The sequence below is a fragment of the Drepanopeziza brunnea genome (genome assembly GCF_022702325.1).
Source record: "Drepanopeziza brunnea f. sp. 'multigermtubi' strain 214-2 chromosome Unknown ctg12, whole genome shotgun sequence".
Lineage (NCBI taxonomy): Eukaryota > Fungi > Ascomycota > Leotiomycetes > Helotiales > Drepanopezizaceae > Drepanopeziza > Drepanopeziza brunnea.
Window position 1 is genome coordinate 1,368,106 of NW_027094075.1, and position 24,613 is coordinate 1,392,718.

Sequence of the window (24,613 nt, forward strand, 5' to 3'; positions counted from 1 at the left end):
AAGGAAGTGTCCTCATGATTCTCGTTACCGTAGCATCCTTCTGCAGCACTCTCAATCCACGACACGATCTCCCGTGGCGAGGTTTCAGTACCACCAACGCGTTATCTAGTCGCTCGCGTCAGAGATATATGGAAATCCCCTCCTTCGCGGTGGCGAGCCGGACATCATTGAAGTAGAAATCTGGTCGTGCGACGCTCACGGGGAACGGGTACGTACGTTCTTCTCGTTGGTTTGAGACTCTGAGCCAGGCACGGTAGAAGACTGCTCGCCTTTAGTACGCCAGACTGGATTCCATCTCACAGGCCCTCCTCCGCCACCCGCTAGCCACATTTTTATCTATTCCCCCTGTGTTTCGGCTAGGAAAGGAGGCGTAAGCGAGAGCCTGTTGTGATCTGATCACGCCGTGGGAACCCAAATTGTGCAATCTGAGGATATAAAGGGGCTTCGAAGACAATCATAGTATGCGATATAGGGGGCCTGAGAGATAAAATTTCTGCTGCAGTATCTCCCTAGCTCTGTGTCTAGTCAATGGAAGCAAATATTCCAATCAATGACTCAAACTCTTTCAACGTGAGGCCTCATGAGGCTTTGAGCTTCACCTCTTCTAAATACATGTCCTTGGAGAACTCTCGACCAGAGCGCGATGCACCAGCATCACCTGGTTCCCCTACTGCCCTTCATTGGGAATCTGTATAAGTCTAGCATTGAAATATGCTTCATTGCCGATGTGTGATTCCGAAAATCAAGAGAGCGAGCCCGCTCACTTAATCGTTACGGAAACCCCCCTCAGTATCGTCATGCATCTGCAGGCTCCTGTTGCTTCTAATGTTGCTGCGATCCCTTATAGTAGCCTTTTCATCCGACTCGGCGAGATCAGCACCAGAGCCGCCAGCCTTGGTCTCCTCGTCACGGTCGATGAACCCATATTGCCTGGCCATCGCCTCGATCTCTCTGTCGGTCAAGAAAGGCATATCGAAAGATGCCTTGACGTAAGAGATATTCTCCATGTAGCCCTTCGCGAAGATCAAATCAATCTCCTCGAGCGAACGCTTTTTAGTCTCAGGGTAGAAGATGTAGATGATAGGGATGAAACAGGCGTTGACGACGGCGAAGAAGAGATACGTGCCCCATTTGATCTGGTCGATCATGACGGGAACGACCATAACGATCAGAAAGTTGAATAGCCAGTTGGTGATGGTGGAGACGGCGTTTGCTTTCGCTCTGGTGCGTAGGGGGTTGATCTCGGCGGGGTACAACCAAGGGAGAGGCAGCCAAGTGGCACCGAAGAACATGATGTAGGTGAATAATCCGACACCAGCTCCCTTCGCTGATGGGCCTTTCCCATCGTCTGGAATCAGGCAGGCGAAGATGAGAACCATGGACAGGCATTGTCCAACAGTCCCGTAGAGGAAGAGCTTGCGGCGACCGGCACGCTCGATAATGAACCAGGAGACTGTCGCTGAGATGGAGTAGACGATCATGTTTACTCCTCCCAACAGCAGAGCGAGATTGTGCGAGGTACCAATGGCAGATTGGAACAGAATGGGGAAGTAGTAGATAACAGCATTGCAACCACCGAGTTGTTGGAAGAACTGTGACGAGGCCCCTAATAGAATACGGCGGAAATGCTGAGTTTTGCCGCCGGTGAACAGGGCAGAGTAAGGGACAGAGCCACCCGCATGGCCACTGGCCTTGATTCCATCAAGGATCAAGGAGTGCTGAAGAGTGACTTCCTGATCAGTGGTCTCGAGACCGCTAAGCGCGGCAATAACGTCGATTGCGTCCTCATGGCGATCCTTGGTGATGAGCCATCTCGGGGATTCTGGGAGGAACCAGACTCCGACAATGAGGATTACGCCAAAGATCACTTGGAAAGCGATGGGGAACCTCCAGGTCAAGTTGTCTGGGCCATATGAAGCGCCGTAATCGATCCAGTAGGCGATCATGGTTCCGAAGGCGATGATTCCGCCTTCAATACAGATGAGTAGACCACGGTTGGTCGTCCGACTACACTCGGCCTGATACGTTGGAATCGTCGAGGTATTGATGCCATTGCCAATGCCCGTTATGGTCCGGCCAATAATGAGCTGGGCAGTGGCATTATGTCCCTTCACGGCTGTAACTTGGATGATGACCCCGAGGATCATGATTATTCCACCGAGCATCATCTGTAGGCCATAAGCGACGTCCTGGAAAGCAGAATAGAGTTGTACCTACAGCCTTTCTGCGACCAGTCCTGTCTCCGAATGCCAGAATAAAGACAGCACCGAGTAAGCATCCAACCTCATAGATGGCCGTGACGAATCCTTGATAGACCGAGTTATCCCTGGTCTCTGGGAAGTAATTGTTGAAAGGGTCGGCGGAAATGATACCAGACATGACACCTTGATCATAACCGAAGAGAAGAAAACCTGTTGTGGCAATAGTCGATAGTAGAAGGCCCAGAGGGCGGCCCATAAGACCGGCATAAGTCTTCACGGTAGATACGCTACCAGCGCGTCCTGCTCGAGAAACTTGTTCTTCCATAATGCCGGTTGGAAGGAGGAGATTCGAGAGGCTAGTGAGCTGGGAACTGGGCGGGAAAAGAAGAGTGAGATGGAGGGGAAGATAAAGAAGAAGAGAAGGAGGATCACTTGTACTCATCCAAACTCTAGTACAAGCTGCTCAACAGCACCAACACCCTGAAAATCTGACCCACAGCTTTGTTTATCTCGAGGATCCATGATTTATGAAAACAGGTAATCCATCCTGTTTCGCCCTGACTCCGGGGCGACGGCTTATGCTTCTGCAGTTCAGTCGAGAGATCTGCATAACGAGGTCGATATGAGGATTGTGCTCGGAGAGCGGTGTCGGGTCCCATCTCCCATCCAGTGATAATTGGATCGACTTTGGGATGTGGATGTGGATGTGGTTGTGGTTGTGGGTGGCAGAGAAGAAGAGAAGCAGGGAAGAAGGATCTTACTACTTGCGACGAAGCGAGCTGCATACGGGTACTGTAATGGCCCACGTAAAAACGTCATCATGGTGGGGTGCGGGGATTGAGGGACAAGGTGTGAGTCGTGAATTGAAGACTGGAGAAGGCGGGACAAGCGACAAGCTCGTTGCTTATGTGTTTGAGCCGCATGGGAGGAGTCCATTTGTGGTGATCCTGTCGAGCTCTCGTGAGCCAGCTCAACACAGCCGGCTAGCTGCCACCAAAACCGAGCAGAGGTGAAAAAAAACAACAACAACACCAATACCACCACCACCACCGCTGCACTCCGACAAGATGGATACATCTCCAGGACCCCCTTTTCTGATACGTAGGGGCTGTTCTCCGGTGGGGTCCCCCATTTTCTCCTCGATGGTGCTATCCCATCCGTCCTCTGCAAAGCGACGTCAGGCGCGGCTCCTGGCAGGACCAAAGAGATCAGCAGCAATCTGACCGAGACAGGCCCGAGGCTTTGCTGTCCCTAGGTGTTTTTATTGTGGGCTTCGTACAGCGGTTGACTGAACAAACCAGCCCGGCATTTGTGGCCTCATGGATCTGACAGCCTGAAGTAGAAGAAGGATGGCGTGCAGCCTTTTCCGAATCACCACCTTTTTAGACTTTGATATTCCTCGAGAATCGAAAGACGGATGAAAATTCGTTGCATTTCGTACACTTTATCATACGAACCGTGATTGTCCTCTGTTGATGATGAACGCAGAGGTAGCAGGGCGAAGCGACATAGATGGAGGTCGGTAAATGTCGGCTAAAATGTTGATTTAAGCAATAAATATGTTCCACATCTCAACACGTGCTATATTCATATTTCCCGTTTTTCCTCCCGCAAATAATCTTCAGGAGTCTATGGAGTATGCTTGCTTCTCTTGAATTCTCTTGGTCGCTGAATCCATAAAATTGAGTTCGATCACTGCCGAAAGCTGAACGAGCCGGTATCTTTCGCGATCCGAGCGAGTCCTTTCTTGACTTGGGATCAACGAAGTTCAGACGAACTCAGCTCTTTGCTATGTAGGAATGCAGTGGGCAAGGAATGCCTGCCTGCTTACTTCGTAGAGACATCGTCTGCTCACGTTCTTAGCACGTGCTGGAATCAATACTCGTGCTTTGTGGCCGTCCATTCCTGCTCTACCAGACCAGGCACGCAAGCAGTTTTCATTCAGACCTCTCATCAAGCCACGCAGTATTTCTTGTCGAGGATCGAGGTAGCCAGCCGTTTATAAAATGCTTTCGACCTCCCCTCAACCCCATGCCACCATGCGCGCAGCCTTCTATACTCTAGGGGCAAGGCAAGCCGGCCTCCTTTTCCTTTCCTTTCCTTTCCTTTCCTTTCGCTAGGAGACTTCCTCCGATTACCATTGCCCGGAGACAGTCACCATCAATCATCACTTCTCAGGAGAAAGTCCTCCGGTGCGATGTGCAACAGAATCATTTTCTCGACAATCGCTTTGCGAGATTGTGCTCGTGCGGCGGTAGTTAGTATCTGAGCGACGACCCATCATGGTTTCAGGTCTTGAATGTGGGAAAAGCGCGAGAACGAAGGAAAGGTGTAAATGTGATGTCCAGAGAACGCATACTCTGGAATCCGGAGACAACACAAAGTCGATTCGTCAATCAACATCCTGCGCTAATCGAGACCAATGTCGTCGTCGTCGTCGAGAGAAGAAAAAACGTGATACCAATCTCATATCATGTGATTATCACTCGCTTTCGTCAAAGCGGTGTTCTCCCATACACAGGCAGACTACCGGTAGTTGGTCCAGATCTTTTCTTTCTCGTCTCATCTACAACTACCGGTACCGGTACAGAAGCATTCCGTATATGTCATCAACCCTTCTGGCCTGATACGACCTGCAACAACAATAACGCATCCCCAGAACAGAGGCCTAATCGCTTCGAAAGTCTGATGCTGTTGTGCATCCTAATCTGCAATTCCCACCGTAGGGATGCGGGGCGACGACGTGCAACAAAACTTCTTTTTCACGCTCAGGACCCAATCAATGATTTATGGGAGGTGAAGATTCCGGAGCGGCTGGTTGGTGGTGGCTTGGTGTCACCCAAGAAGGGGGGGAAGGGGAGGTTTGTACCACCACCCGAGAGCCTAGGTATTGATGACGTGAAGTGCAGCAGAACTGCGATGGAACATCAAACATACCGCCGAGAGTTCCGAACCGAGGGTGACTTGGCTATTGAAGCCATATATACATAAATATACAGCTTACGTCGACGAAGTCCTCACCATCCATTTCACTCCGAGACCAACTCGCTAATCCATTGGTGGCGGGTATCGGATCACGTGTGCGTTCAGGGAGATAGATTTCCCTACTCCGCAGATAGTGGAAGCTCTCCTAGCTCGAGGGAAGCCAAGTAAGTGATGTTGTGTAATGCTGTGAAGGGAAAACATCGGGCCTGCTGTGAGGATATACGAATATATGACGAAGACCCCGTTTCCTACCTACCTACTCTGGCATCTCCTCCGTACGTATCACATGTACCATGGAGTATAAACTGCCTGCTGTATGGAAGAATTATCATACGAACCCCAAAATCTGGGGAATCTCCATTTCCCCGGACTCGCAGCTTCAGAATTCAGGCTAAGCCCACGGGCCCGCCCACATCCACATCCACTTCTCATCTACCACCTGAACAAACAAACAAAACAAAACAAACAAACAAGCGAGCCCCCATATCCCCAGCGAAAATACCGAGAAGCGGGACTTGATAGCATCACAACTCCTCTTCCAGACAACACTACATGCGTGGCGTAACGTCCGCAATCTGAATCCAAACACAGGCTGCTGATGATTATTGCAAAAAGCGGCTGCAGCATGAAGAGATTTATCCAGTCTGCACCCTGCACCTCCTCCTTCTCCTCCTCCTCCTCTGCATGTATGGTTCGGCTGGCGATCGTGGATGGATGCCCGCCCGCTCGCTTCGCTCCCACGGCTTGGAATGTAAGTGAGCGTAGCAGCGACGGGGAGAAATTCAACAAAGGAATAGATAAATAGATAAATCAGCAGACCCCACTCCAACCTGCATCTCCATTCCCAGCATACTGCAAACTTCAGCTTTCCGCTGCAGCAGAACCGAGCCATCTTTCCCCATTTACATCGCGGGAATATACATACACATATACATACTCCCCCCACCCCCTTTCGTAAATACACTGGCTTGCTTGCTCCCCGGGACCAGCAGCAACAAAAATGGTAGCAGCAGCAGCAGCAGCAGAAGCAGGCGGCGCCCACGAAGGCGACCCCGTCGTCACCCGCCTCGTGGCCGAAGACAAAGTCTCTTGGTACCGCAAGAAGAACCTCAGGAACCTATACCTGCTGCTCTTCCCGACGTGCATGGGGATCGAGATCACATCTGGCTTCGACTCGCAGCTCATCAATGCCTTGCAAGGCATTGAGCCCTGGAAGCAGTGTACTTTACCCCCCCATCCCCCCCGCCCCCACCTCGTTTCCCACACCTTGACTCACCCTCAATCTCAACGCTATATCTGTTCTCGAGCTCTTGAGATGATGGATGGGGATGAAAAGCCGGCTGGCTGTGATGAGATGTATTTTTAACTTTTTTTTTTCCACGTGCAGATTTCGGCACCTGCGCCATCGAGGTCGTGGATGGGGAGGGGGAGGCGACATCGTCGTGCACCTTCACGGCGTCCATCGCGGGCATCATCGCGGCGTCGTATGCCCTGGGCGCCATCTGCGCGCTGCCGTTCGTGCCGACCTTCAATCAGTGGTTTGGCCGACGGTGGAGCATCTTCTTCGGGAGCGCCGTGTCGATCGTGGGCGCCATCATCCAAGGGCTGGCGAAGAACAGTATACATGTCTCTTCCTCCTCCCTCCCCTCACTTCTCCCTCCCTTCTGATGTCGTCTCTCCGTGACATCTGCTCTGGCTCCGTGCTTGCCATGAGGCTACATAGAGTGTGGCTGATACTAGTGTCTAGTCGGCATGTACATCGTGGCACGAATGGTCCTCGGCTTCGGCATCCCCTTCTGCATCATCTCCGGCTCGGCCATGCTGGGTGAGCTCGGCTACCCGAAAGAGCGGCCGTTTCTCACAGCGCTGTTCAACGCGTCGTATTTCATCGGCTCGGTGACGGCAGCTGCTATCACGATGGGCACGAATCATATCATGGATGATTGGGCGTGGAGAATTCCGAGTTATCTGCAGATGGTGCCCTCGGCAGTACAGTTATGTCTGGTATTGTAAGGATCACCTCCGATTTTCGCAGTGTACTCTCTCTGAGGGATCGAGAATGGATCTAGTCAGGAAAGTGCTGATCTCGATGGTGGTGGGGTACCAGTCTCCTCCCCGAAAGCCCAAGGTACTTGATCAGTACCGAACGACGCGAAGAGGCTTTGGATATCCTCTGCAAATACCATGCCGAAGGCGACCGTAACAGCCTCATCGTGCGCGCCGAGATGGCGCAGATCGAGACCACGATTCGGCTAGAGATGGATGCATCAAAGCAGACATATCTAGATCTGTTCCGTACCGCCGGTATGAGGAGGAGGACACTGATCGGAATGATGCTTGGCTTCTTCACCCAGTGGAGTGGGAATACCCTGATATCGTAAGCCCGGTTTCTTGATGCCAAAGATAGTCGATATTGAAAATTGACGGAAATCCAGATACTACCTGATGCCTATCATGGGCTTGTTGGGCATCGAGGACAGCAACCGAAAACAGCAAATCAACTTGGGAAACCAGTGCTGGGGTCTGGTTAACGCCACGACCATCGCGCTCATCGTGACTCGATTCCCTCGTCGCAGAATGTTCCTCATCTGCACCATCGGCATGACTTGTTGCTACGTCGGCTGGACGGTGACGATGGGGATTTACCAGGAAGGGGGTTCGAGAAATGATGCAGCGGGAATAATGGCGCTGTTCTTCATCTTCCTCTATTCGCCGTGGTACAATATTGGTTACAATTCCTTGACGTACAGTAAGCTCACCATTATCCCAAGATTCCGTTTGCGAAGGTAGACTAAGATTGATAGCCTATCTCGTCGAACTCTTCCCATACGCAGAGCGTACCCGGGGCATCGCACTGTTCCAGTTCTTCGGCAGAGGTGCCAACTTCTTCTCGACCTTCGTCAATCCTATCGCGCTCGATGCGATTGCCTGGAAGTATCTCATTGTATTTAGCTGCTGGGTAGCGTTTGAGGTTGCGTTCATCTATTTCTTCTTCCCTGAAACGCATAACCGGACACTGGAGGAACTGGCATTCCGTAAGTCGTTTGAACAATACTGGGGTGGTATTGAGCTGACAGGCAACAACAGTCTTCGAGGGGCAGGAAATCCAAGATCAGCAAGCTATTGCGACGGAAAAACAGATGCTCAGACAGCTGGACAATGAAACGGAAATCCACGATATCGCGCACGAAGAATACCGTCATGTAGAATCTACACACGCATCGGCCCCAACTGAGCTCAAGTGAGAAAGAGTATCTAGACGCCGTGACTGGGATCTAGGGGAGCCTTGAAGTTCAAAAGATTTTGATCGGTATTTCTATGAAGTAGGAAATAGGCACCATGAATGTTTATTGAAATCGAGCCTCGACTGCCATATGAAACGAACTATGACAGGAGCATATACCAATGAATTCTGGTGATTGGCAACGATGAGAACTAAACAGAATAAAGTGAACTGATTGTTTCAAAGAAAGACAGAAATACGTTATATAGATTTGTGCGATAAGGCAAAGCGGCAAAAAAGCCGCTGTAATTTGAATATCCTCACCCTCGGCGGGCGTCCCAAAGTACGAAGCATGGGCCAGTACTTGTTTTTTCAAAATAACGCAGAACTCCAGAAACAAAGCATCCCCTCGCTCAGTCATCAAGTAGGCTTTGAGCGCTTGTCCGCCGGTCCAGCTCTCTTCAGGACACACAACACTCCGAGCTTCACTGCAGAAAACAGCAGCGATTCTCGACACCTCATTCATCCGTACACTAAAGCCAGAAATACACAAGGTCCGGACGTCTTCTCTTGCGTCTTACGCGTTTGTAGCGCAGAGCAGAGGGTTCCTTCAGCCGGCAGGTCAATGACCTCAAGAGAGTGTGGCGGCATAACTTCGAGAGTTGAAAGCTGTGCAACGGGAGAGTGCTTTCACAGTCTCTCAAACATGCCATTTGAGTGGAGTATTCGTGTAGAAAGGAGATTGTTCGAGGTGCTCAGTCTGATGATTCGAGTAATGTGCCAGGCCTCGGAGGGAGGTTGATAGCTTAGAGGCCGACCTTAATCATGGCGCCTCCAATCTTTTCGAGGACGGCGTCCCAGAGTTCGTACAATTCGAAGTGGATGGCTGACAAGATCCCGCACATTGTGTTGATGTATGATGAAATATTTGATATTCGAATAGGTGATTTGTCGTTGCCGGCCAAGTAGTAACTTAAATAAGCCTGTAAGGTTCGGCCTGATAACTTACACGAGAGGCCAAACTTGCAGAGTGAGCCCTCTCTTTATAGTCGTGCTCATGGTAGACACAGGAGCAGGCTTACACCCTTGCTATATCCCACTGTCTTAGGCTGCATAGATGAAGATCATGTTATCATCTCAGTCATCTTGACCCTAATGAGAACGGTTTAGCGAGATCGCTGGCCATCAATGTCGCTGTGTCTGGCTATACGAACACTCTGGTCCGGTCAGATAGACGGGCTGTTGCCTGGAGTGGTGAGATATTATGGTCAGATGACCTCCGGCTCAAAATGAATGCGACTTGAACGCTCACGTGTTAAGGCGGCGGGTAGGGACAGAATTCAGAAATGGCCTAGTGTAGCCTTGGGCAAGCAAGCTGGCCTCAATTCTTTTGGTGACAGGCCTCATACTACAAGCATCAACTCCCTTTTTGTTCAACATATCTCAACAGTTCGCACAGACAAGACATCCAGAAACCACTAGCCACGCCTGGAAAAACAAACAAAACTTCCAACTTCGCGACTAAAGCACCAACAAGGAGAAGTCCTACTCTAGCAAGATGGAGGATATTGAGACCTTCACCCTCCTCCCTATCACAATCGACCCAACCTCGAAAGCAATCATTACAAGCTCAAACTCCCGCCCATTAAACAAACAACTCTCTTCTTTGAACGAGCTCCATAAGACGCTCCTATCCATCGAGTCGCCCATCCCCCCACCACCTGTCCCAGTCAATCCAAAACGCTCAGCGCAAATCACCAAGCTCCGCGAATCAGGCAATGCCTCGTTCAAGCAAGGAAAGCACAACGACGCCATCAAGATGTACACTTTGGGTCTGCAAATGGCGCTTGGAAGACCCCTGTGGGAGCCCTGTGGATTGGTGAGAGACGAGGTCGCAGGCTTGTATGCGAATAGAGCGCAGGCGCATATGGCGCTGTCGAACTGGCCGGAGGGGTCGATAGATGCGGAGGCCAGCATTGAGGCGAAGAAGGGTGCGAACGCGAAGGCCTGGTGGAGAAAGGGACGGTGTTTAATGGAGATGGGCAGGCTCAACGAGGCGAAGGACTGGATTAGCAGAGGGCTAGAAATGGAAGGCTCTGAGGCCGATTTAGTCGCTATTCTGAAGGACATTGAGGATAAGCTGAAGAGTAAGAAGGCTTAAGGGGTTTGAAATGGACGGGTTTGGTTGCATCAGTGGAGTTGGGAGTCTTTGTAATGGTATTGGGTCTGCTTGGGGTGCTATCACAATTCAGAACCTTCCTCATCAGCCGTTTGGCAATGGTACAAGTGTCACTTTCATGCCTCTGGCGCGTGGTTTTGCGAGTAAAGCTTCGTGGTTCATTAGGAGAGGGTAAGCCTCTCTGGTTAAAAACATGGCCCTTCTCTACATGCACTCAATATCCTTCCCCAGTAAAGCCTCCCTATTTAAAAAACATCGCCCTTTTCTACATACACTCGATATCCTTCCCTAATATTGTCCGACATGCTTGCTCCTACTCCTTTCTTGCAGGAAATTGTCTTGAATCCCTTACATCGCAGAGGAATTGCAAATCCTCTGGTGAGTTTACACGACTGGGCAGGACCATCCGCGAATTAATTACACTCTCTTCTCTCATCATTCTCTCCAATCTATCGCAGTACAGCTGCTTCTCGGAGAAATGCGCTTCCTCTGCCGCCCGGCTTCTCTCCATGAATGGTCTAAGTGCTACCCAGTTGTCAAAGGTCACGTTCATCCTCCAGTCTCTCTTCCAATCGTTTGTAAGAAGGCTGAGGAGCAGATCCGACAATCTTGCCCTCTCGCACCGAGGCAGGCCACTCGCCCAAATGCCATCAAGTAGGTCTACTCCACGGCCCTGCAAACCCCGGCCGCCCTGCAAACACGAGCCGTGACGCCGAGATTCCTTTGTGTGTTGAATTCCGGACTTGAGTCCAGAATACCGGGTGAAGTTGCTCAGCATAGAGCTACTGGGACTCCACCCACCCCAACCCCGTCGCAATGCAACCCAGAACATCAAGGCAGCCGGAGACAACGACTGAGCTAGCCGTTGCGACGGTGGGGAGTAGTAGCAGTCAAGGTGGCCATGGGTGAGCCAGAACTCCCGCCAGAGAGACATCAGCACATTTCCCTCTCGGACATCGAGCCCGTCCCGCCGCGCCGTCTCCATGAGCCATGCCATCATCTCAGCATGTTTTTCGGCTCCGTCAGGATTGTCAGCGACAGCGAAGGCTTGGTGGCGGCGGATCTCAAACTCCTCGAAGGCCTCTGGTTCCGGCGTACCATGCTGGTGCAGGTCGCGAAAAACCAAGGAGAAGCGGAAGCGATTGTATTTATCACCCAGAGTCCGCTCGTCGTCGAAGACATCGCCATTTTCTGGCTCGCCATAAAGGTCGTTCTCGGCGAGGATTGTTCTCAAAAATTCCCCGCTTGGGTCTGGGAACTCATGTGCAGGCGCGCTGAGTTGGAGTCTGCGTATAGAAGGCAGAGGCGAGGTGGCTTCTGGCAGTGCCGAGATATCTGTGAAATCCGGTTCCGCAACCAGGACTTCGGCTTCAGGTACCTCGACTCGAACCAAGGATGTCGCACCACCATCTACTGATGTATTGTCGCCTACCATCTCCTGTCCTTCAAGCTCGTCGAGTACGACGATGTCTGAGCTTGTATGAGCCTCACTCTCGGATCTTTCGACATTCCCATCTTCCATGGGTCTCTGCTTCCCCTCGTCCATCAGGACCTCTTCATCTCCTCGAGAACTCTCCTCACTTGGCAGAGACACGCATCCTTTTGTATTTTTGATGCTGCTGCGTCGCTCCCTCCTCCCTTTTCGCTCATCCTTCATCTCATGCTCGATCGCATGCTGTATTGGTAGCAGACTTGCTCTTGGGGGCCTTGATAGCGACCGAGCAAGAACGATTTGATGTCTAGCTTCGGCCAAGGCTTCAGCTAGAGGCTGGCTTGTATCGGTACTTGTCAAGCATCTTGAGCCAGTTGAGGTTGTTGAGCTTGCGCGGCTGCGCACTGAAGACATGTTTTGTTTGTTTGAATGAATGTGCACTTGAGTCTCAGGACTTTGATAACAACAAGTGTTGGTAGTGTTCTTGGTAGTGTTGTTCTTGGTAGTGTGCTTGGTAGTGTTGTTGGAAATGTTGTTGGAGAAAATGTTTTTGGAAATGTTTTGGGGAAGAAGAAGAAGAGGCCTCGAAGGGGATCTTGGTTCCTTAAATGCTCCAGCTCTCGCCAAACATTGTGAATGTACACCGAGTTTTTCGTAAATCTTAGCTGTGAATCTTCAACATCGTGTGAATCACAGTATTATGACGTAGGACATCCGATGTGCAAAACCAAAATCAAAAACGCATGATATAGACAAGATAGTTTGAATCTTTTAAAAACATGCTATAAAGATGGGTGTAAAATAGAGAGGATCTGATGGTCGCTATCTCATAGTTCAAAAATCGTTGGTTTCTATGTTTTTTCTCCACCTTTATAAGCGACGATTTGACCTGGAATCTTTTTGCAGCCAGATATTCTCGCCAAGCTCGACACCCGTCTTCGTCTTCTCGACCAGAAAAATAATGTAATAACTTGACAGCTTCGCCGTATTGCTTCCAAATATTTATCCAAGCGCAAAGACCTGAAGTTGCTTACCCTGCAGGCTTCCACCTCCACCTCCACCAGCCTAGCCTGCACCAAAAGACTCTCCAACGCAAGCATAACCACAACCCTCTCATCAACAAGCTCCCAAACGGGTCCTCCGTCCCTGACTACGCTTCCGCACCTTCTCTCCGTACATACAACTCCAGCTGTAGCACAGCGCGTCCCTGGGCCGTCGCAAGATCCACCCTCTGCAGACCTTCAACTCTGCAAGCTGCCTTTGTGCCTCGTGCTCGGCAGAGCGCCTCCCTTCGATCGTCGACCGTGTCCCGCACGAGATTCTATACGCGGAGGTCGAGAGCCCAGCCATAGATCCATCCCTGCCTTCTTGTGGTAGTTCTCTCCAGCGCGTACGCTGCGACTGCAGCCGTCGTCTCGAGAGACCAGGGCTTGCTGTGCGGGAGTTCGGCCAGGCCGCCCGCCGAGTCTGGGCTGTAGGATTGCGTGCTCTGCAGGTTGTCTTCGTCGATGGCGAAGATATATCAAGCGGCAAGGCCGATGCGTCTGTTGATGAGGAGCTCTTGATCTTGCGTGCTTCGTGCCCTTGAGTACTGCTCTATTAGGGCGATCAGACCAGGCTCCAGAGGTTGTGGAACGGGTTACACGTAGGTGGTTCGGTGGTGATTTCCATGAGTGCAGGCATCGATAGTGGGCTTTGTTTGAGATTGTTCATTTTATACTTGATCTGGAACTCAATAAAAGCCACTATTCTTGTTAGTACTTATATCTTTTATATGGCCGTATATGTCAAATTCACATCTGTATTCTTACAAACCGTGTAGCGAATTACTTCTCGTTGCGCGAAAATCACAGTTTCTAGAGAAACTTCACTTTGTGTTTACGAGAGAGCTCTGATTTGAATTTCAAATGCTATTAATCTTCCTATCTTTTACGTGAAACGCTCGTGTCCCATACCTGACCTCGGCGTTTCTGCATCTAGCTTTCCCTACCATCTCAAGAGTCTTTTGCGTGGCCTCCGTTATGGACTCGACGACTTCAGTACTAGCTGCACCTACCTACTACCACTACAGTACCAAGATAGATAGATCCCTTCATGCTCCGCGACATGGCCCCTAAACCCCCCCACACACTTCCTCACACGATCCAGATGCAAAGATTCGTTCTCTATAAGCTGCTCAGACCAATCCCCTTTGAACTGTCTTGCAATGAACTCTAGAGCAGCAGCCACCAGCCGCCCACCCACATCTTTAGCCCAACCGAGTTTGCTCCTTCAATCCTTTATCAGAAAGTTGAACAGATACCCGTCGAGCGCTTAGGGCGGAAGCGGGTGTCGTCATCATTGGCATGGATATATCTAGTCTTGTCGCTTTTGTCGATACATATCGAGAATAGGTTTCGCAGCGAGGTAGGTATACTACCTCGTCGACGAGCGAGCGAAACCTCGTTCGGTGACTTTCGTTGTGGACAAGTAGAGTACCAAGCTCATGGTATTTTCCATATAGAGAGACCGAGATACGACTATTAATGATAGCTTCAGTATTGTGTCTGAAAGAAATGAGGCATGGTTGAGATATTTGGCGTGTCAATATGTTTTGGAGTACTGTATCTTGGATTCGGCCTAGTCCTGACAGCTGATTCCATATGCACTCCTCCAGCTCATGGACTCCAGCTCATGGAGTAGATCGGCAGGTCTCCAATAATACTACAGTATTATTTTCACGTTATGAGTCCGAATTTCCGTTAATGCATGTTAGCGTGAAAGCACTTCGGAGATACTCAGAGTCAAGTACTATTAACACACCGAGTAAATCAACGTCTTCTACAGTTTGAGACCTATGTATCCAACTAAAACCTAACCAATGACTCGCCGTATTTGCTATCCTCAGTCGATTCTGCCACATCATTGGCATCACCACTAGGAGCCCAGCCCAGTATCTTCTTGGCGAAGTCGACCACCTCACTACACACCTCGCCACGATGCCTCAATGCGAGACGGATGTATCCCTCCACCATTTCCACAACCTGCATCTGCTCATCAGAACTGGAGTTCGAGTGCTCCTCACTGCCCTCGTCCTCTCCACCTCCCTCCACCTCCTCAGAGTCAGGCCCCTGCTCAGGAAGCGCATCACGGGCTTCAGATAGAGCCACCAACCTCCCCAGTGCCTCCTTCAAGCTTTCATCAACCACATCACCCGTCGGCAGTGTTCCCTTATCAAGATTGAACAGGAAGCACTTCAGTATGCCAAGAACCCTGCACCGTTCATGTTCCAGCTTCTCCTCCTCCTCCTGAACGATCGACGGCGGCAGCTTGAAGTCGCTGCTCTCACTATCTCCCATAGCGTCGTATTCGCCCTCGCTGTTCTCTGGGTAGACGCTGCGTACCGGACTCGAGTTCTTGGTTTGCTCCTCCCACTCGTCTAAGAAGCTCATCACTCGCCTGTATGGTGAGAGACTGAGGTGGCGGCTTCCGGCTGGGACAGACAATGACCGTCGTGCGGCGAAGGAGATTTCGATGTCGAGCTGCTTGATGTGTTCCGCCAGATCTGAGACTTCCTCTTGCGGTTGCGTAGTTGAGTTTGACATTGTGCTTTTGCTGGTGTTGTGTTTTGTGCAAGTGAAAATACTGTGGGCAGTAAGCTGTCGGCGAATCGAATACTTAAGTACCTCGCGGAGCTGTGTGTGAAGCTTCACTCCAATTGATGATTCACTGGTAGAAATGGTACCCAGATTACTTGGCTGTTTCCAATGTCTAACGTTCAGGACAGGTGAGAAGTGCTACAATGATTTTTCGTTGGGCTGGAAGCTACGACTTGTGTGCAAGACGAGGTTCTTTCTTCTAAAACTCAGATTCCGCTGCTTTGAAGAAGCTGTCTCTGCTTCCGCCTCTATCTCTACCAGGGAAAATTTTCCCGATCAAGCCGGCAACGACCAAAGTATTTGCAAGCCAAATGCCAGCACACTTCATCGCCCATCCATGCGCTAGACTCACTTGCTCACAGTCGTGCTCATTCCATATCATGATCCGAGTCTGCACTATACCCGAGAGAGATGCACCCACATTATGCAGAGCTTTCTCGATGATATCCATGATTGCCACCGTCTGACTCCGAGCGAACGATCCTCCAACCACAGGTATTGTGGAAACGCTCGAATTTGCTGTCGTGCCTGATATCCGAATCGTATTCCCAGTACGAAGCGCACGACAGTGTCCCACTATAGGTTACCATTTGCTTCCAGAAGAATCCTCGATACGTACACGATCAAAAGCCGCCTTTGCAATATTTTCATTCTCTTCCCTTGCCGTCAAGTGATGACTGAGATCTCTCGAGCAGTCAGGAACGCTGGCCGACGATCCTCATCCCCACAATCACCCGGAATATCCAGTGAACTCTCCTGTACGGTAGAGATGATCGAAGACGACCTCGAGCGAAGCGTTGATCAATGACAGAACATGAGACTTGGTTGGTAGCTATACTAAAGCCGGAGTTAACAGGCAACTCCAAGTGTGCAGCATCGGTGTTCCTTAAGCCAATATGCGCTATTTAACCCTCTTTCTGAAGTTTGTGTAGATATGAGAGGTTTTGCAGATATGTATCATCTGTGCAGTCCCAGATGTGATCCTGCATCAGGCTCACTTGCGTCTAACCCAACCTCGATAATGCCAAATCAACGGCATCCGACGCCTGTCTGAAGGTCTTGATGCCGTTCTCTATAGGACACCATTTGGTGAACGAAGTGATCTCCCTCTGGGAGTTTCTCTGATGATGACCGATAACGAGTTAGCTCTATGGTATCTGAGAAGTTGCACCCAGAGATGCGAACAGGACATCGTAGTAGACTGAGCTGCAACCCCATAGTGATCTGCCATATCAAAAGCACCCAGTCCACTATGCGCCCTATAAGACGAGGTCAGTATGTTTTGAGTATGATACACGGATTGTATGCTTTACGGACAAGGCGTCCATTACTGCTGCTGCTACGTCAAAGTCGACAGCTGTGTCATGGCCGCCTGCGAGCTGCCAAAGTCCTGAGATCATTCGAGGGATCTCTAGCGTTCCCCTGCTGAGAGTTGTCTCTATCTTTGAAACCACGGTCGGAGCCACTTTTGATCTACTGATATAGTATTCTGTTAACGTGAGAATTGAGAGTTGGATGTTTTCCGTCGGGTCGATGTATCACGTCCGGCTTAACGGAGACGGTCGAAGTCATATATATGAAGTCGTCGGGTACTTCTTCGATTCGATCTGTATGAGAATGTTTATAAATTTTCTGTCTGACGGCACAACATGAGCTGCGTCAAGACCCGAGAGGATGACGGACGTCGGATCGATATCATCGATGAATGCAAGGCAACTTGTTGCTATGCAGCTTACCCCACCCCTCTAAACATGCTCTATCCCACCCTCGGCTTGAGCCGACAAGAATACTGCAGATCCAAGAACACCAATGTGCTTCAATTCATTAGATGGGCGAACTCTTGAATTCGCATTTGATGTATAGTAGGAGACTTTGACAGAGAAACCTTGGTTCTCCAACAGCTTCTCAAAGGCTTTCGAGGGAAGAGTCAGATCAACAAAACAGACACAAATCTCTGCCCTAGCCGTGCTTGGACAGATATATCGCAAGCAAGCATCACATTGAATGCCTACTGGCATTCTCAGCACGACATCTCAAGCTCGAAGCCCGCTGATACAATATCTACTCAACTGCTCCGACCTCTCTCTCACGCGCGTCTTCATGCCCAGCCATATCCACCCGGAGAAGAGAAGCTCTACTCCTTCTTCTCCGGCGCGCCCTTCTGCGCCTTGTTCTTGCTCCCAGCCTCATCCTCGTAATCGCCCCCTTGCTTCTCGTACTCCTTGGCGAGCTTCGTCGCCTGTACTCCGTAGGATTTCGCTCATCGTCAGCTGCTCGTTCAAATCCAACTGCGACGGCGAATGCTTATGTTCTGCAATTTACACGGAGGCCCAAACGGAGTATCTAGCAGGGGAAGGCAAGGGGGGAAAGGCTGAGGAGGTTGGGTAGCGTACCTTCCAGGCGGACCATTGGCCTTGACCGCCGCCGGATTTGTTGGGCTCTTGCTTGATTTCTGGGTGGGAAGCGGGATGTGAGTAAATACGTCTCTGGAGGGAAAGTTGGGAGGATGGATGGTGGATGGATGATGGGAGATGGAAGGGATAGCGATCTTGGTATTACCCTCTTTGATCTCCTCCCTCAACTCAGGGTCGGTAGGTTTTCCTGCAGATTCGGTTAGTATAAACTCTGGTTTTCAGATGATTTTTGCCACAGTCTTACCTTTGCTTGAAGTCATTGTGGGAATTCGAGTATGTTTTGCCGCCTTTGCGTTTTTCGGAAAAAAGGCTTTGTAGGGGTATTATTAGGATATCGCACGCTGTTTCTGATATCCTCACGCGAGTCCTAGGGTTCTGGTAGTTTATAAAGGATCGAAGAGGGTGTATTCTATGACGGGCTGAAGAGATAGAATCAATTACATCACTGATCAGCATAGAGCCGACCCACATTTTTCTTTGAGGTCGAAAAAAGCCACAAAAAACAAATGGGGAGAGGAAGACAGCGATCCGCGGACTGTGGCGCGAATTCAAAGAAGTCTTCTACGAGTCTCTACGTACGAGATGAGGATTTGCTTACGGGATGGGATTAGATTATCTTGGATTTTGACGTCGGGAAGAGTGTCAGGCGCTGGCAGTCCCGCAGCTGAATATATTTTTGCTACCCTGATCGGAAATTGTTGGTTCACTTCCATTGAGTTTAAGAGGTCTGTCTGTATGTATGTAGTGGCTTCCGCGTAAGTAGACCGCAACTGATCAATTTACTTTCACTGCGATCCGAAGTTCCATAGGGGGGGTGATCGGTAGCCAAAGCTAGGGGTTTCAAATTTCAAAGGCCTGAATTTTGGTGTTTATTGTATTCGATAAGGGGTTTCTTTCTTTTGAACGAGAAGTTCAGGGCGTATATGCTCGGTAAGCGAGCATTTGACTCGTTAACCGAGCACCCGAATAGCACTATGTATGTAGCTAGGTCAGGAATAGGAACTGACACTGGCAACTATGTACAAATTTCTTATTGTTGCAGCTTGTTGTTGTTATTGCTCAAAGAAGTGGTTGTAGTAGTCGAATGATGGCGGTTCGATTGAGAGGTGGAAAATATACTGCCGGAACAGGTGGTGTTGCGTTTCTATTAAGTTGCCGGTCGGTTGTTGTTGGCGCTGAATTTTTACTGTTGAACTTTTCTCTGTCGGTCTCGTGGTATTCCTCTGCAACTTACTATCTGTCGATTTCATCACCATTCTCGCTGTAGCAAAGCTTGGCAGAAGTGCGTTTAACTCCGTACGCTTAGGGCAACCAGGAATTCAGCCATGTTTATAGATGCCGTATTGACACTGCAGATCAGACTGATATTTTTCTTCGTACTAGGATCTAATCAGCGTGAGAACTGGTGTTTGTGATCGAGGTGGAAAAGAAGTCGGGAAGTATGGCGGTTGCTCGCGATAGCCTGCAGCCCCGAGACCTTCCATGGGATACAGAGACGTGCTGAGCTAAATTGTCCTTGGATTTTTAGATCGAGAGAAGACTTCTCGAGGGGAAAGAGCCTGTTCAGGAGGGACAAGGCTGATCGGAAGAGCTCATTGAAGGGGTGCCTGAAATCGGGAAGCAAATGGAAGGAGGGGCAAATCTGCGAGGGCGCTCAGAAGCTAAAGAGCCGAGAAATAAGAGATTGAATATTCCGAGAGGCGCTTGAAAAAGTGGTGACCTAGAAACAGAAGAGCGGAGGGAGAACAAGAGGCTTATGAACGAAAAGAGGCAGGTGGTGGTTCGCCGCTGTGAACTTCTTTCTCTCTATCCAGTCTTGCAAAACACGTGTCTCCAAAGAGTATTTCAAAAGGTATGGTTTGCTGTATGAATTCTATGTTGTCTCTTCCCAGCTCAGGGAGAGCGCCAGTATATATACTGTCGTTTCCTCATTTCCGGTGCAACGATGCTTGAGGAAATAGGTGGTACGGTCCAGTTTCGTCTACCTCAATACTGACTGACTGATCTCGCCTCTCGGCTATGATTCTCCATATTCGTCCTATTGAACCGTCTTTTTTTTCTTCCCCTTACTGTTTAATTTGTTGCCTTGGGCATCCGGCTTGACATAAGGCAGTGGTTTAGGAGCAACTTGGGGCGGTCTTGTCGGTTCGAGGGTTGATGTCTGGTGCTTGAAATCCTTGTCGTGGTTCTTCTGTTGAGGATTAGTGGTTCACTCTATTGTCGAGTGGTCTGGAAAGCCTCGTAGGACAGTTTCCTTACGGTATTTTTCAGGGTTTATCGGCTTGTCGAATTTGGTCAGGCGCGGAAAGGTGCAGAAAATTGGTTGTGTCGGTACAAGTGGATCTTACCTAATCATATCACATGACTAGAGGCTCCACAACTAGGAGCTGGGATGGAAATCACGATTTTGTTAGTCCTCGCTAAGACCCCATACGCTATCAGTAATTTGCGCGGCTGTTGTCAAGATCAAACTTGGAATTCACTTCACTGCTTACTTAGATGATTTCTGATGAAGTGGCTGCCTAACTGAAATCAAAGGTCGAAACTATCGGGGCGCGGTCGGCAGAACTCCAGGATCGATCCTGCCAAGGTGATTTCTCCTATCTTGTAAACACGGCGGCTGTCATTCACTTCCAGTATTCCCTGCTTGCCTAGATATTCTATTGACCAAAGACCAACGTAGCTTTTCTATTAAGAGCCAAGTTCACCTTATTTATTTTTTCGCATACAGCAAGTTTCTAGCATATGGAAAGCACACACCAGCTCGTGGAATCTAATCTGTCTCTCCCCCTTTGCACAACAGCTCTTTCTCTCCACGCACGAGCACGCGGAAACAGCAGCTAGAAGATATGGACCGATTCGAGAAGCTGGCCGTCTTGTCTGGGCAAGCGGTGAAGCCATCAACGCCGCAGTCTCAGGAGCGACGATACCAGCAGTCAGACTCGGGGTCGGATGAGTATATCACCAGCGGACGGGGTATGAGTAGTGGCGCTACCGCTGCCGCCACCAAATCTGTTGGCCTTACTGAGGAGCTGGGTGTGTTTTGCTTTCTTCCGAGTATTGTTTTTTTAATGGTGTTTGCTGATTTTGTGCTAGGGTCGAGTGTAAGTCAGCCGTCAAAGGAGCTGATCCAGTATGACCTTGAGCCGGGAGAGCTGGCGCCGGAAGGAGAGAGCTTCGTTCCTTGGGCGGCGTTGAAAAAGTACCCTTATTTGTACATTGGGGTGGCGAATAAGCAAAAGGTATGTTCGTGTTCTTGTCGCCATTTTTTGGACTGGGCTAACAGGAAATAGGTATGCGAAGGCTTCTTCGATGGTGGCAAGATCATGGATGAGCCTTGGGACTTGTAAGTGTTCGCTTTGGGTCATTTCCACTACTTCATTCACTATTCAGTCATGGGCGGGATTAGTTGCCCGTTCGGGGCAGTTTTTCATCTGACGAGACATCTCTCCCCCTCTCACCAACACTCATCTCCTCAACTCCACCCCTGAAGACAAGAGACTTCATGTTAACGTCCAAATTCTAGCTTCTACATATACCGCGGACCAACAGATCTGAATCTCCAACCCATCCTCCTTATCCCAACTAGACAAGTTACAGCATTCTTAGACCGCATTAACAACGCCCTCTCCATAAATCTAAGTGTCCCTTCCGGCGGCGCAAACGGCTCTTTCCAAGCCACATTCGCCAACGACGGTAACCCCCAGCCGCGCTACCTCGGCTTCTCCATCAACAGTAAGATGGCCGAGAGTCTCAGAAACAACGTCCCACCTCACTACTATAAGCTGGATGGTGAGCCCGGCGCCATCGGATCACCGTCCGACCGCTCGCTCGCCGCCTTCCGCGTCAAGATCGAGCTGATGACCCAAGCTGCCAAGGGGAAGAAGACCGCCAACAAGGAGAAGCAAAAGCGAGAGCGGATCGAGAAGCAGCAAGCTTGGCACCACACCATCAAGCGAGTCCAGCGGTACCTGGGCCTGAGAGAAGCCAACTCGGTCCGCGAGGCCAAGATCAAAGCTAACACGCAAGTTTCTGGTCAGGGATGGGATGCGTTCGACGACGCTGTCAAAGCTGCTCTGGCGAAGCTTCCCCCTTCCGCGGTCTTTGATGCTGGAAAGCCTGCGCTGTACCAGCGGGAGGGATCTGTGGTCTTTGTGTGCGTGGATGTTGAAGCTTATGAACGCAATGCGAGACAGGTGACGGAGATTGGTGTTGCGACACTGGATACGAGTGATCTCGCCTCTTTGCCTCCGGGTGAGGGAGGAGCGGATTGGATGAAGAAGATTCGTGCTCGGCACTTCAGGATCAGCGAGCATGCGCATCTCAACAATTTCGAGTTTGTCCACGGATGCGCTGACAAGTTCGAGTTTGGGTGCGTTCAACGTTAATTCATGGGCTTCAGAACTTGGAAGGCTAATGTGAGACTAGTACCAGCGAATTCGTCAGTCTCAAGGATGCGCCACAATTGATTGCATCCTGCTTCAAGCATCCTTTCTCGGGTCCCGAAGTTGCGGACGTCAATGAAGATCATCCCAAGCGTAGCATAATCCTCGTTGGTCACGATGTGGGCGCTGATATCAACTTCATGCAGTCCATCGGCTATGATGTTACGAACCTGCCAAACTTATTGGAGCAGGCAGATACCGCAGTCATGTGGAGATATCTCAAGCGAGAGCTGAATCCACGCAACCTAGCCAGTATCCTCGCAGAGCTAGGCATTATCGGATGGAATCTGCATAACGCGGGGAATGATGCTGCGTATACGTTGCAGGCCATGATTGGTATTGCAGTCAAGCATATCGACGACAAGCAGAAGAAGCGAGAAGTCAAGGAAAAGGAGAAGAGAGACCGGATCACGGAGTAAGCACGCACTTCTCCAATAGTCCGTCCGGACATGCAGGAACTAACATGAAGGAGGTCCGTAAAGGAAGCTACAGAAGCCGCAGTCGAGAAAGAAGAAGGCTGGAGTTCCGGAGGAGAAAATAGCGATGGCGGTGCCCCCATTCCTATCGCTTCCCAGCCTAAGGTTAAGAAATCGCAATCCGAGCGCCGAAATCAAAACGCAGGACCGTGGACGACAGCACCACCCTCTGCCCTCAGTACCACTACCAACAACAGCAGCTGGACGAGCGTCAGCCAGCGCGGACCTTGGGTACCGAGTACAACCAGCCAGTGGCGACAGGGTACGGCAAGAAATGGTAGAGCAGGAGGACAGTGGCGTTCGGGCTCTGCACCAAGTCCTGCGCCGGCACTTACGGCCACCTCACCAGTGGTTGCAAAGCAGACGGAGAGACTTGGGGCGTTGATGAAGAATACCTCCATCTCGAAGGAGCCGGTCGGTACTGCGGGTAACTTGGATACTTCCCGTGTAGGTACAAGTACAATACTCACTCCTGGCTGTCATGATGAAATATTCGTCAATGACTATGGCTGACTCTCGCAGTGGACTGCACCGAAGCCCAAGAGCCCGCGCTGATCACCCCAGTGGACCGTCCTTAACTCGGCCAGCCTCCAGTAGAGTGTAAAAGTCTGCATTCTCGCACTTGCGATTTGGAGCATACATCTCGGAGTCGGCAGGGGTTGATGGATGGACGGAAAGGGAGAGCGTTGCATTTGCCGTAATATATTATAGCATCATATCTTCGCACAGCCAGACTTTAGATTGCAACGCCCACGCCTTGTCTGAATATCAGCATTGGCTTTCACATCTCATCTCTCACCTGCAAAGGCACTTACAGCTCCGATTGTTATATTTCGATTTCCTTCAGAGAAGAGATCCGCCCTTTCCAGGCCTCCATCACCCACCCCCAAACCCAAATGCCGCTAAACGCCAGCGCTGATGCCCAAATCTCACATATCTTACGGTTAATCCTACAAGTGTGATATACAATTCTCTCCCTCCTCTCGTCCAGCTTCGCGGTGTGGCGTTACGAGTTCTTCTCGAGAAATTCCTTCGCTTCGTTGACTTTCGTCGCCAGATACGGACTCCCGCCTCGGTCAGGGTGGTTCAGCATCATGAGCGTGCGGTGGTTCTTGCGTATCCGCTCCCTGGTGAGTTGACGCTCACTGTCAAAATTTCCAGTCCGCTTAGCCCTGCCTTGAGAATTCTGTTTGGGGGGGGGGAGTCGGGGGGCGTGGCGCACCTGAGTTGCAGGATGAGGGACGCCTCTCTCTTGTTCATCTTGGGCTCGAATCCACCCTTGTAGTATGCCTTTCCGAGCGCGCCAACGGCTTCTCCTCGCGATCGGCGCAGTGCTACCAGCCCTGCTCTGCCCTGTAGGTTTTGTTTAGTTACATGTGTGCTTCTCCCCGTGGTCATGATGGGGGATGCTGTACGAGAAATGCTGCTACGGCGACGCCTGCTCCAAGGGCTAGGATAGAACTCATTGTTCGATTGTATGATGCACAGAATCGCGCAATCCTTCAAGGTATTTTCGAAAGTCGTAGTACAGTTGTTTCTGTGTCGTTGGTTTTCACTGCGTGGCAGACCCCAAGCAAAGAGCCGACAATATAATTTTGGGGGAGCTCGGATCAGCCCGTA

At 50.4% G+C, this 24,613-nt stretch overlaps 8 protein-coding genes across 8 annotated transcripts; 3 read left to right on the forward strand and 5 right to left on the reverse strand.

The window, feature by feature from the left end:
• Nucleotides 1-764: 764 nt before the first annotated feature.
• L3040_007110 (uncharacterized protein) lies at nucleotides 765-2,526 on the reverse strand (the record flags this gene model as incomplete). Its single annotated transcript, XM_007296617.1, has 2 exons — nucleotides 765-2,168; nucleotides 2,218-2,526. 2 exons carry the CDS (start codon nucleotides 2,524-2,526, stop codon nucleotides 765-767), a joined length of 1,713 nt encoding a protein of 570 aa, XP_007296679.1.
• Nucleotides 2,527-6,186: 3,660 nt separating this feature from the next.
• L3040_007111 (uncharacterized protein) lies at nucleotides 6,187-8,431 on the forward strand (the record flags this gene model as incomplete). The annotated part of the gene is made up of 7 exons (XM_007296618.1): nucleotides 6,187-6,406; nucleotides 6,574-6,804; nucleotides 6,934-7,195; nucleotides 7,294-7,563; nucleotides 7,622-7,935; nucleotides 7,991-8,221; nucleotides 8,274-8,431. The coding sequence occupies 7 exons, from the start codon at nucleotides 6,187-6,189 to the stop codon at nucleotides 8,429-8,431; spliced, it is 1,686 nt and encodes a 561-aa protein (XP_007296680.1).
• A 1,536-nt stretch (nucleotides 8,432-9,967) lies between these two features.
• On the forward strand, nucleotides 9,968-10,570 carry L3040_007112 (uncharacterized protein; the record flags this gene model as incomplete). Its single annotated transcript, XM_007296619.1, has 1 exon — nucleotides 9,968-10,570. The coding sequence occupies one exon, from the start codon at nucleotides 9,968-9,970 to the stop codon at nucleotides 10,568-10,570; it is 603 nt and encodes a 200-aa protein (XP_007296681.1).
• Nucleotides 10,571-10,901: 331 nt separating this feature from the next.
• L3040_007113 (uncharacterized protein) lies at nucleotides 10,902-12,434 on the reverse strand (the record flags this gene model as incomplete). Its single annotated transcript, XM_007296620.1, has 1 exon — nucleotides 10,902-12,434. The coding sequence occupies one exon, from the start codon at nucleotides 12,432-12,434 to the stop codon at nucleotides 10,902-10,904; it is 1,533 nt and encodes a 510-aa protein (XP_007296682.1).
• Nucleotides 12,435-14,866: 2,432 nt separating this feature from the next.
• L3040_007114 (uncharacterized protein) lies at nucleotides 14,867-15,604 on the reverse strand (the record flags this gene model as incomplete). Its single annotated transcript, XM_007296621.1, has 1 exon — nucleotides 14,867-15,604. One exon carries the CDS (start codon nucleotides 15,602-15,604, stop codon nucleotides 14,867-14,869), a length of 738 nt encoding a protein of 245 aa, XP_007296683.1.
• A 2,188-nt stretch (nucleotides 15,605-17,792) lies between these two features.
• On the reverse strand, nucleotides 17,793-18,332 carry L3040_007115 (uncharacterized protein; the record flags this gene model as incomplete). Its single annotated transcript, XM_007296623.1, has 4 exons — nucleotides 17,793-17,897; nucleotides 18,052-18,110; nucleotides 18,218-18,259; nucleotides 18,317-18,332. 4 exons carry the CDS (start codon nucleotides 18,330-18,332, stop codon nucleotides 17,793-17,795), a joined length of 222 nt encoding a protein of 73 aa, XP_007296685.1.
• A 2,589-nt stretch (nucleotides 18,333-20,921) lies between these two features.
• Nucleotides 20,922-23,548, forward strand: L3040_007116 (uncharacterized protein; the record flags this gene model as incomplete). The annotated part of the gene is made up of 7 exons (XM_066156158.1): nucleotides 20,922-21,108; nucleotides 21,169-21,314; nucleotides 21,366-21,418; nucleotides 21,599-22,444; nucleotides 22,501-22,932; nucleotides 22,990-23,440; nucleotides 23,516-23,548. 7 exons carry the CDS (start codon nucleotides 20,922-20,924, stop codon nucleotides 23,546-23,548), a joined length of 2,148 nt encoding a protein of 715 aa, XP_066010966.1.
• Nucleotides 23,549-23,729: 181 nt separating this feature from the next.
• Nucleotides 23,730-24,459, reverse strand: L3040_007117 (uncharacterized protein; the record flags this gene model as incomplete). The annotated part of the gene is made up of 5 exons (XM_007296625.2): nucleotides 23,730-23,749; nucleotides 23,809-23,834; nucleotides 24,004-24,138; nucleotides 24,216-24,346; nucleotides 24,409-24,459. The coding sequence occupies 5 exons, from the start codon at nucleotides 24,457-24,459 to the stop codon at nucleotides 23,730-23,732; spliced, it is 363 nt and encodes a 120-aa protein (XP_007296687.2).
• Nucleotides 24,460-24,613: the final 154 nt, after the last annotated feature.